The sequence below is a fragment of the Varroa destructor genome, unplaced genomic scaffold (genome assembly GCF_002443255.2).
Source record: "Varroa destructor unplaced genomic scaffold, Vdes_3.0 BEIS01000006.1, whole genome shotgun sequence".
NCBI lineage: Eukaryota > Metazoa > Arthropoda > Arachnida > Mesostigmata > Varroidae > Varroa > Varroa destructor.
Window position 1 is genome coordinate 30,584,703 of NW_019211459.1, and position 12,684 is coordinate 30,597,386.

General features: G+C 35.8%; 1 protein-coding gene and 1 long non-coding RNA gene across 5 annotated transcripts in view; one reads left to right on the forward strand and one right to left on the reverse strand.

Moving 5' to 3' along the window:
- Positions 1 to 104: 104 nt before the first annotated feature.
- LOC147755111 (uncharacterized) lies at positions 105 to 8,123 on the forward strand. Of its 2 annotated transcripts, none has more exons than XR_015329620.1 (2): positions 105 to 3,624; positions 6,236 to 8,123. It is a non-coding gene; the product is annotated as an uncharacterized LOC147755111 (long non-coding RNA). The 2 variants fall into 2 exon arrangements; XR_015329621.1 differs by having other exon boundaries at positions 105 to 3,614.
- The window catches only part of LOC111253569 (protein FAM177B-like), a 19,812-nt gene continuing 13,725 nt past the window's right edge, over positions 6,598 to 12,684 (reverse strand). For all 3 annotated transcript variants that reach the window (XM_022813171.2, XM_086992038.1, XM_086992039.1), the window contains 3 exons: positions 11,596 to 11,716; positions 7,680 to 7,765; positions 6,598 to 7,045 (listed from right to left, as the gene is read on the reverse strand). In XM_022813171.2, the coding sequence (XP_022668906.1) occupies positions 6,893 to 7,045; positions 7,680 to 7,765; positions 11,596 to 11,716 (360 nt within the window). In that variant the 3' untranslated portion in view covers positions 6,598 to 6,892. The remainder of the gene's footprint in view (positions 7,046 to 7,679; positions 7,766 to 11,595; positions 11,717 to 12,684) is intronic.

The window sequence follows — 12,684 nt, forward strand, 5'->3', positions numbered from 1 at the left end:
AACAGCAGCCGGAGCAGCAGGCTAAAATGATGACAAGTTACAAGGTGATGAAAAGAATGATTTTGCTTGTCCTGCTATGACAGACCCGGGCGGTTGTTCGTTAATTTAAAACGCGTTTGTATTCTATATACGTATAATTACTTAAAAAACCAAGTCTTGCTTTGCAGCTTCACATACCTCCACTAACTTAACATGTAGTGTAGTTTTAAATGGTTAGTTGTACAATTAATCAAAAGAGCATTCCGTTACGATTAAATAAATGATACCTTCAGATCGGAATCTTTAGATATTAAACGCCCGACAGCACAGAGATGCTTCCCTCTTGCAAAAACCTAGACAGAGCCACTTTTCTTGCTTATAAGCTGTTCACAGGAATTTCTTTTTTGATATGACCATCTTGGAATTTAAAAATACTCAAACTGAGAAGCTTGTTGAAAGCCTTAAGGCCATTTTTAAAACTTCAAAAATTACCGATATTTATTATCTATTATGCTATAGTGATTTCTAGTTACGGTTGTTTATTGTTGCAATAATGATCAAAAGTGAAACATTATCATTTTAATATACCGTAATAATGTGTTTATAATAATAACAATACGTACTTTTTGCTACCAACTAGAAATTAATGAGGCAGATGAACTTTCGATATAAAGTGGTGTTGTTTGTCATATTAGAAAAAAACCTGTGATAGAGTTCTAAAGTGTTCAGTGTCTATACATTATATGCAGTTTAAATCGTCATTTAATAGGTAACACGCATAAGTTAGTACGATCAATGAATATTAAAGCTCGTGTAACGGAACTGATGAAATTCTCAAAGCAAGGAAATAGTTATTATTTTTTTTTTGAAAAAAGAAAGTTAATAAGGCACGCGGTAGTGTCTACAATTTCAGGAAACCAAAATCTGTGAAAACTAAACCGAAACGGTACTCGTGATTATTATATGGACGTGAGTAGATAGTGGACGTAAAAGAGAAAATTTCAATGGTAAGGAAAGATAAGTAACTTATATGAAAAGCGAGTTCATTGTGGCCGCTTGTTGTCCATGAACAACTAACTGTTATAAGCTCTGCAATAGATCATCGTCAAGCGATCGTATCAGACTAATATTGTAGACGAGATCACCAAACCGATCGAAGTTAGTAAAGTTCCAAAATAATCACTACTTGCAGTCACAAAATTCATTCATTTGTATAGGCAGCATTCTATACACATACGATGGGCGGCGTATCAAAAAGCAGTGGCTCGTATACATAATGACAACCCAATAAGGTGTAAGTAAAAGGTTGCAGTTTTATCGATTCGTTCCTTCTTCAGGCGCGTTTGTTATATGTCATCATTAAGAGTAATGAGCCGGTAAAAAATACTTCCGCAAGTCGATACAAAAGATCAGCAGAAAGAAAAGACAAAAACATAAATGTAAAGAGTACAAAACTTCAAATATATAATATTCAAATATTGCATATGTTACAGACTTTACAAAAAGAATTCTTGAAATAAGAAGCAAACATCATGTTGGACACAAGACATGCCGGCGAGCGTGATAACTAGTACGTAGCTAGCCGACTAGTACCACATAACAACAGTAAGCGCAGATAGGTAGGTTGGATCGCTGGTTTTTCTTAATCCAAGATGATTAAATCCGATTACCTAGCAGTTAGCAATTCTTATATTTTTATAGGTGCGCACATACCAATGTATGCCAATATACCATGAAGCAACAACGCCGCTCAATCACTCCATTCGTTCTGATGTATCGCTTGTATGTACGATAGGTCATATTTAATTGATATCGTCGAAGAAAGCGTTATCAGCATTAATAATTTAAATCACAATCAACCTCTGCTCATAATAAGCTTACGCTCGGTTAGCAGCGAGAGTGAAAGCACCTCTATTGCGCAAACATATATGGCACAGCGAAGAGGCGGCTATATTCATATTTGGTCATGCAGTTTGGTGTCTAGTTGACCGGCAGAGAGATAAAATCCATACAACCGCTTGCTTTACAGGAAAATATTGTTTTATCAGATCATCCAACTAGTACCCTGCTAGAAACAAGATATTATTCAGTAAGGATTATTAAACTGCGGCGTTTCTTTACACGAATCGCGCAGGCTAGATGAGAGAGAACAAGATAGTAGAGAAGAGTAATAATAAATTGCTATGCAAAAGGGTAAGATGGACTGCAAAATTATAGCAAGTAATGAACTGAAGTAATGTAGCTCCGTTGTTAAACGCGAATAGATGTATAGTTTGGAGGGCAAAAACCATAAAGAGTGATGAGGACTGGAGGTTTTGTGTTGTGTTGTTACAAAGATTTCGGGTTACAATTAGTGGCAGTGGTATGGGTTATAATTACATTAAATTAATAAAAGAGGTACACATAGAATATCTAAAAATATGCGATAAACTTCAAATTGATTAAGGAAACCATTGTAATGTCGAATCGCATATGGTGAGTGCTTAAGTAAAATTTGCAAACTAAAATCAACAAGAAAAACATGATTAGATTGAATAAATATGAAAGAAGCTTTACATAATGAAAGAGGAGTCTTCGAAACGTCTAAATCTTAAAGAGTACGAAAAATCTAGTGGTAAGAAGAGTTATCCTGTTTTGCGCACTTTAATGTTGGCGCCTTTAAATGAAAAACTTGCGTAATTATTTGTGCAACCATTGTAAGCGCATGCTGCTTAGCTTAAAAGATTGAATCAATGTTATTAGCTAATAATCAAGTAAAATGTAGAAAACCGGTATTATTATATAAATCCGGAAAAGGCTAGAAGTTGTGAAGAATGGTCGACAACGGTCTCTTCGGAAAGCAACACGTGTAGCAAACAAACGCTGCAAGTAAATGGTTACATATGATATACAAATAGCTGAAGAGTTCTGTAAAAAAAAAGTATTATCAAATATACAAAATTTATCCATCTTTCGTTAAGCAGAAGTCTTTCATTACATTAATGACCGCATGTTAGCCAAAATATTCGCGCTTTTTGGCCTTCTCTCTACGCCCATGTGCAAATTGTTACTGACCAGGACATTAGGTTCATTGCCGAACTCAAAGCACGTCGGCGCAGGTAGTTAGCAGAATATACCTAGTTAGTTCGTGGGACAAAAACAGAAGTATGGTAGAATAGGTGTGTATCTATATAGGTAATGAAATGTGAAAGTTTAAAACAACATGAAATACTAACTAAGTTTACGCTCGTAGGTGGTTCAATGTTAACGCGGTCGCTCATCACTTTGGAAGACTAGCTGAATTCCGTGAATTGCAAGATATTAAAAAATATAGATTGTTTATATCCAGGTACCTAATTACACAACGAACCGTTATCTAACTTAAACTCATGGAAATGAGGATTGAATATGTTAAGAATCCTTGTACAAGAAAAGTCCCGAGTAGACTAAATATATTTACTTTTTTTTTTATAGAACGTGATTCTTTCTGAACTGAAGAAAGAGTTCCAATCATACTATTTAGAAATTATGGAATTAAAGAAAACTCAAACATCTTCAAGAAGCTATCAGATTGAAGTCAGCTACCTTCGACCGTTGCGTCGCAGCTCAGTCGTTCGATTAAAGTTGAATCCCGCAAATCAGATAGCTTTACCAAGGTAAATCAAGGTATGTTGTAAGGTATGGTTGGAAAAAGCTCTCTCATTGTCTTCTACTACATAGAGGACATCATATTTTTATTCCTGTGACAAAAGTAATTACGTTATGTACCCCCTGTCATGGTTCGCGACTCTCTGCTATTTGTCAAAGAATAGGAGGACATCTTCTAGGTTCCGGATACCGTTTTCAAAATATGGTACAGCTATTAAATGGTCCTTTTAGTGATAGCATCGTTATTGTATAGAGGACAAATGTCCCAAGCTGTTTCGGTAGCATTTCAGTCTCGGCGAGATTCATGCACTCGAAAATGCACTTTTTCTATCTGGAATGTCTAGTTCAAACTTATTTCGAGTTAAAATTGCATTCATACATAATACTATAGCACACTGATACAGTAGGAAGGGTGCTCTGAAATCGTACATCAGGGGTAAACAACAGACGAGGAGAAGTGAAAAAATCAAGTTTTAAAGGCGGAACCTCTTTTCCAGCTTAGTATTTTAATCAGGCAACACTTTTGGAGGCCTAGAACTAATGAAGTAAGGTTTCAGTACGATTAGCAACCAAGGGAATCGTTTCGGTAAAATTGTTTACCTTTCAGTGTCAAGTATTAGGCAGAGGTATTTGAAACGATGGACCTAACGCTGGCGGGGATCGTGGGATGAAAGGAGTTTGCTGATATCATTGTCTACGATAGAAAAATTCCAGAGCATACTGGCTACTTGAGTAAAGTATTTAGCCAGATCGCTTAGTATGGTTTCAAAATTAAGCTTTTTTAAATTCTTGTAATTGGCCGGATAAACTTAATGTTTTATCATTGATGATAGGCGAATACCAAGTTACTAAAAAAACAGCAGGTATCGTTTGTATGCAGCGCTCATATCCAGGTTATTTCAATAAAGGTTTCATGTTGTAATGCGTGTGAGATTCTAAGTACGATTAGGTAAAAGGAAAACACTCGATTCGAGGCTAATTTAAAAGGATCAAGAAGATTTTGACATCGAAATTAGTGTTTACACACTATGACCTTACGTTGCCGGTGCAGGAGTTTTAGCACAGAGTATCGGCGGAAGCAACAAATACAGAATTCGAAGAGATTCTTGTTAAAGGCGTTTTTGAGTCTTGGATTGTACATAAAATACATCTGTCGGACTAGCCAAAGAGGCAAGACAATATAGCAACTTTTCCGATTCATAAAGAACGGAAACTAGTTAGGGAGAGTACCTACCATAGAAATAACACTGTTACAATACTGAAGTAGACATATAATAATATATATATATATATGGTTTATTGAGAATATTGTAGTAAAAAGGCTTTTTTATATTTATCAGGTCGAACTCAGACGTGATGCGTATATGTCATACGAACTAATCGAGAAGCTGAAACGCGACACCATTACCAATTTTGTTTAACTTATTTCGAAAATTAATGTAAATAGTAACACGGCACGCCGGCCTCAACGTGAAGAAGATCAAACCAAACGCGAAAAAAGAGACATCCGTGAATACTCTAGGCGAGGTACCTCTTTGATATAAATCCGTTGTGACACGCATTTTTCAAAATCCTGAAAAGGCTAGTTGCTACCCTGCTGTTGCTTCACCTCAAGCAAAAGGGGAGCTTCTTGTATTCAGCCCGCTAGACCTCCTCACATTGTATTCGTAAGATTTAGATTCGTAAGATAAGGAGACACATTTCTGGGTAAATTACACCTAATCGGCTAGTACCCATCTGGATCTGGAAAGCACTCCTGCATACATCATTGAATATACTGTTGCGAAGAGGTTTAATTTCGCCAGCTGCGTATCTTAGAGTACTTCGGAAAGTAGCCCTGTACTTGTTGACGTCTGGTTCGTCTAGAATATAAGAAGTTTTCTGAGATATCCTTAAAGTCTTTAAGTGTTCAGAGATCTTCCCGAAGTTGTTTGTTTCGAAAATGCTGTATGGACCCATCTTAAGGTAGATCCGTATAACCATGAGTAGGTGTTATTAGTAGGAGAAAAAACTGGTCACTATCTTCTTCAACTGATTCGACAAAATGTCCCATCATTGATAGTGAACCTATTATCTATTTTGCCACCGATGATTAACTAGTTGATGCCCTTTGAAATAAAATTAAATAGTTTGGTCTTTTCATCGGAGGTATAAGGGCAGAGTACGGTCTTCGAAACTCACCATGCCGGCACAACTAAATCCTGTCGCTTTAATTTGACGTACCTTAATAACTGCAGTATGCGGGCTCTGCTTATCGATAAGCCCTCTTTCGGAACCCGAAAGCGGATGTCGGACTTTTTCGACGTATGGTCTCGAACTAACTCTCGGCGTAGAAATTTATCTTTGCTGCTGCCACAAGGTTAGCAAAACTGTCCAGTGTTACGGTTCTTGGGACTTTACCCAGAAGTAAATTAGATTCGAGCTTTATCTCCACCTCATCTAGCAGTTTTCCTTTAACATACGCAAATCTTTGGAACGTCTTTCTATTTTTACTATAGCTATCAAAAAGTAACTTAGGCGCTTTCCTCTGGCGGAAAACGGTCGTTTAAAATGGTTTATTCTTGAAACCATTTTGTGTAGTCGCTTTTCCTGTACGCGAGTCAAACCACAACTGGCATGTCTCTTGCAGGTATTACTACACTTCTAATTTTAGTTAGCCGCTCGAAGATTTGCGATTCTCACCTGGGACCCCTTCGATCTTCGATCCACCTTATCGGCAAGGTTTCACCAAATATCAACGACGTCGTCCAATAACCGATGCAGAAAACAGATCGGATCACCAACATGTCCGCATCGCCATCACTGCTATCAAAATAAAGCGGACTGGTTTATCTTTGTCGCTGGCGCGCTTCACAACCACTCGCTTGGAGCTTATATATATGTAAACGTGTGTTTATATATTTATATGCTAATAATTGACTCATTACAAAAGGAGCGCCTAATATCTTGTACACACATTAGAAGTATGAAGTAAAAAAAAACAATACTTGCTTATAAATTAATAATTAAATTAGGATTAGTCACAAAGCGTGTTTTATTTACTTACAGCCCACATTATGATATAAATGCCGCAGACCAATAGCCCGAAACTTTTTAACTATTAAGTATATCTAATACGGTAAAAGATATGTCAGTAGATTTTCACCTTATAAATGTAAAGTCATTCCAGTATCATTTTGCACATACTCGAAATAATTGACTCATGGTGTAAAGAACACAAACCTAAAGGCTTTTAAGTGGGCTGGGAATCAGTATAAAACAGGATGTGTTCCATGTTCGTCTCGACCTACGGAACTGGCGTAGAACTAGCGATAGGCGATGGCATAAAATCATGCAAACGATGAACCGGCGTCACTGACGGCGCAGAAGAAACTTCGTGTTCTGCAATTGTATTCACGCCCCAAGATGCGTCTTTCGCAGCTCGCTTCCGTTCCTCTTCCTAGATGGTCGAATTTTTATAGTTCCAGAGATTAGAAAAGAATATAATATGTTTTCACAAAGATGAGCTAATACTAAGAAGCATAGAAAGAGATCAGCAAAAAATACTAAATAGCGAATATTTTTTATACTGGTTCCTATTTTTGATAGCTTTTATAAAATCAGGGTACGTATGAAACAAAAGCGGGTGTCATAACTTAACCCCAGAAAATAGAAAGCAAAGGGTACATGCGTTTTTAAAAATATTAAAGTAATATTAAGAAGTAAGGAAACAGATCAGCCAATTACTAGGTAGCGAATAATTGAGTTTTTGCGAGATAAACTTTTGTCACATGTGTTTTACACGTGTCCCTGTTTTAAGGAGAAACCGACGTAGGGATGTTCAAATTCCCGCTCCAGTTTGTGGCGAAGTTAACAAAAAAAAAGAGGTAAAACAATTCGCCGTTAAACCTAAGAAAATGTGGCCAATTAACTCTGCTTTATTTACGTATGAACTAACTTCTTACTTATGCCCATGAGACCAAGAAATTATATTTTTGACTATTATAGATTATATTTTAGAGTAAGTATAACCATAATAAAGTTTAAGAACGTTGATTCCGTTTAAGTGCTACTAAGTCCATATTATATAGTACCTCTTCAGCCTCCATTCTTGCGGCCTCTTCAATCTCTGATTGATATTTTGGAGTAGTAATTCCTAATTTATAGGACAACACCTCACCTGCAATGAGAATTTGATACATACCGCATAACATTACATAGAGAACACCATGCGTTTGTTGAGATACCAACGAATTCTCTTGTCTTAGGAAAATATGAGGGCGGAAATCATAAATTTACTTTGAATTTAAATACTTATATATCTCAGTATGCCTTTCAAATGTACGATGCGAATCCAATTTATCTAAACAAAATGTCTCTCGTTAGAATGCACATACGGTGTACCAGCTATATATGAAAAAACATGATGCCATTTTTTGTTATGTATGGATTAAAAATTATACTATAAAAGAGCATAATAAACAGTGCTTCAACAAGCGATACTCCTAAGGAAGCATTTCGTGTAGTGTCGCTGCCACCGTTTTTCCTTTTCATTTAAAACATAGCGCAAGTTATTTTCAAAAATATATTTATAATTTATGTTAAAAATATATTTAAAAATTATTTATTTAATGCCTTTCAGTAGCAGAAATTCGTGATGCGATACGTGTGTATTGAGTCTGCTTCAAGCCTTATTAAAGCAAATTTCATTAACCATAATAAAAGCTTCCTCAAAGATGTCATGATCCAGCAGCCTTTTTTCCGATTTTATTACTCATCGGAAATGTGGATGATATAACGCAATAGTTTTCTGTCTTCTATAGAACTAAATTTGCCTTAAAGGATTTTCTTCCGATGGTTGTGCTATTCCTAGAGACTTATTGCAACGTGTAGCTCAGTTTCTTGGTTAGTTCGCAATGTGGGTTTCCTAATATTAACCGGCTGTATTTTCCGGCTTACCACTCAGGTAATTTTCTATCACTTTTGTTATTATTATTACGTTTATAATATTTTATTACAACACTTTTTAGACAAGTTAGAGCTTTTTAAATGCTGTTTGGAAACAAATTAGCTTTTAACTTCTAGAATATTTTCTAGCAATGATTTTGAATCCTATTTATGAAATTTGAAACCCTAGCGGCTGATGATGATGAAATCCCTATAGATGTATGTCTACTGCCGTAGAAGCCGGGTATCGCTCAAAATTTTTTTTTCGAACACAGTTGAAATAAATGTAAGCGCGTTCTACTTATAATGATGGCAAATCAACACTTGGCAATCTTTGATTAACAGAAATATCTACTGTCTTTACTGTTTTGAATAATTAACTGACTCAATTTCTATATAGATGCAAAGCTACTCATGAAAACCAATACGGAATCAGGGCTAGTAAAAATACAGGAAGTGCAATGGCAATGGCCAAAAGTTTCCTTAGGAAAGCCACGAAGAATAATAAATAAGCAAATATAATTTTTATTTAAAGAAAAGGATCTCATAGTGTTAATAGTTAACATCTAATTAAAAAGCTGCAATATTTCAGCCTAGGAAATATAGCTAAAACACTGGTCACTCACATTCAACCATAACATAAAAAAACAAATAAAAGATCAGAATAAAGCGAGTCCTAATCTAAAAAATTACTAAAAAAATGTCCCGTGCGATTAGGTTATGGGACCTATTGTTTTGACAATACGTATGTATAATCTCCATGAAATCTGTATTCTAGTTAAAATATGCAGTCCACTGATGATACTCGCATCCTAACTAGGAATTGCGCAAGAGATAAACTGTAACAGAAATAAATGGCAAAACTGACAATTGGCTACGTGTGATCGATATGTGTCTCAGCACAAGCAAAACAAAAACACATGTGGCTCAATTTAAACAAAGCACCGATGAGGAATTAGGTATCAAATCCCACATATGCGCGTCCCCATAAATACTAAACAATGGATCAAGCAAAATCAGCAAAAAAATCATTCTTGGCAATAGGAAGGTTCATATTCGGCTATATGGCTCGGCTGCATCATAAACCAACTTAACGAAATGATGAATGGAAGCATCCGTTCAAAAAATAGAAAATATGGGTATTGGGTTTGACATGCTAAAATAAGCTCAAGTGAGGCATACATATCAATAAAAGACAGAAGAAACTCACGATGAGTTTTACATCAATATATAAGCAACCCCTACATAGTCCATTAAATCTCGAAAAAAAAATCTAAGGCAGAAAGAGAGCCGTTAGCTATCAAAAAAACACTCCAAAGATCGTATCTTGCATCAGATTTAAAAAAAAAAGTCCGCTTGGACAGCGTGGTACTAAAAATATATAGAACTTAGATGGTATTCATATGTATATGGCAATTACGAATAAAGAATAAAAATAAATAGAAATTAAACTAATGCCTATAGACATTGATTTAATATAACAGCAGAAACTAGCCATCACCTAATTAAATTAGCAACAAAATAGAAGTTCACTAACTCGTCATACACCAAAACGTGCCTCAAAAACTCATATTCAAAAAGCATCTATTTTACATTACTCCCGATGATTTCTTTAACTGCTGAACTGCTAAAAAAATAAATACAACTAAAAAAAGATAGCAACAAATATTAAATCCAACAATAAAAAACTTTAGTTGCGATAGTATGATAGCTATATAAAACATAGCAAGCGAGATTTCACTTTTTAGGATATCGCTCAATATATTATGTGCTGACGAACTGCTGCTAAGGCTGACACAAGTATTTGCTTCCGTAGATTATAATGTGTGCCTGTTATTTAGCCATTGGCATGATAATTTATTATTGTTTACCATGAACATAATAGAATTAAAGGATTTATATCTTAAATGTGTCAACTAAGTATATCAACTCAACTCCCGTCTGCCCATGAGCGAGAGCTTGGAAAATCAACTATGATTTATCTTTTCACACAGGACATATCTGCACCGAATTTCTTTAGCGGAAAACGATATTAACGTCGTTGCTGTACTCCAAACGTCTTCCGATTTTCGATGAAGTTTTGTCTTAAAGGGCTTGAAACCAATTAAAATGGTTTAAACACCCATTTCTGATAATCCTAGACTTCCTACATTATAGCTTACTGGCTTTTCAAAAGAAAGTTGCTCTTTACCAATTGGATCATCTAAATAAGCTCCAACGGTCAGCTTTTCACGTCACGAATTTTGCACCCTTACCTTTCTGAGACATTTGGCGTACTATCGGCCTAAAAGTTAATTCCGTTGGGGTTTTTGTGTGAAATGTATTTATAACATTTTACCTAGTCTACACTTATCAGTTTTGCTTGAATTGAATTAATGTAGAGTTTATACACAGCATTTCCTTCACTTAGGACTAGCAAGAAACCCTGGTTTGCCCAAAGTTATAGCCCAAATCTTTAACAGCGTATTTTCTTCGAATTTCAGTTTTTCTAAAATTCTTGCGTCATCGTAAACTCACAAGGCATCAAGATTCCATGGCATTTAGAAATTCAATCATTTTAGAAGTCTGGCGTCACCTACGACTGATCTGTTGTTTATTGGACTAGCCACCGTGATCTAATGGTGTTCTACGAAATTATGAAAAGGTAAACAATCCGCAAGATCTGACATTTTTTTGAGAGGATAATCCGCCTATCGGAGGATGGTAATGTGAGCTAAGATCCGTTTCTCATCCAATATTTTTCTCCTAGTTCTACCTATATAACTACACCCATCCTCCGCGTACAAGCTTAATTTTTCTTATTCCAACCGTAAAAAATCAATGTCAGTTAGCCCATGCCTACAAGCTAGCTCTACTTCATCATACAAATGCGTTGTTGCAAATACAACCGCCGTAATGACTGTTAATTGATAAGCAATAGAAATCACGTAGGCACTAAAAAGTTTCGCAACTGATAATTACAAAAACGAGCGTCCTTCTATTCTTCTTTAAGAATTCGGGATAATTACGACCGTATAGCGAGCGAAATAAATATACTAAAAATATCAGCTCAACTAAACTCACCTGCGTACTCTAATGTCTTAAAAGCTTTAAGAAAGCCGAAAACACCAATATTCAAGAGGTACGAGCTCCATGGAAGCGACTTCCAATCCATTAAGGCCATCCGTTGTATTGTAATATCCAGCTGAAAGTTTTTGGAACATCGATAAAGCAAAGAACAATATGTGCATTTCAGTCTAAAAAAACTAACAGATAATTTGATTTTCCTGAAATAAGACTATATTCTAAGTAAGGTAGTCTAGCCATGTGTATATTCGGTCGCTTGGTGTGAAAAATGATGAACATTAATCTCACACTTCAAGCTGACGCTATAATGCGATATTTCGCCATCTTTTTGTACCCGAGATTTTTTTTTACCGAGTATTTTTTAAATTTGAATTGCTAAATCGTATAGTGTTTTTCAAGTAGGGGAGTTTCCGTATGCCTTCGAAAATCAGAAAATGAATAGTTTATGGATGTAAATTTTAACTTGAAATTACAGCGACGGAACCGGTTAGCCAAAGAAGTTCGCTTTAAACACTAAACCATTGGTTCGAAGAATTTCGACCCGCAAGTCTTTAAGTCGAAATTTTTATGGAAGGCCCCACTTGGAGGTGACGCAGTAGCAGCCAAATTACCTCAAAATGCTGGGCCATTAATACTCACGTTTGCTGCATAGAAACCTTTTACTTGTTCACCTCAGTCAAACTAATTAAGTAAAAAGTATGGGTGCTGCATGATATAATGTGGATCAAAAACAAGCCTAGAGACGTATACCTGTTTTTGCTCTCACATTACAACAGTGACCATTGTTGCACCAAATGGTGATTTATCATGAAAAACAAATAGTGATAATCGCGGACAGTCATATCGGTGAGTAGATGGAACTGAACCGAAGGGACGTTACCCTAAGGCAAATGCGCAGCCGTCAAAGCTTATGGTGTCCGTTTAATAAACTAATGCAGATATTACCTCCTATAACTTCGTAGATTTTGGTTCGTTAATTATGGTTGAAAAACCATCAACAGTTGAATTAGAGACACAGTAGTTCAGAAAAGTGCGTATTAAATAGCCATAATTGGTTGATAAACTTAGACCACGACAACCTCATAT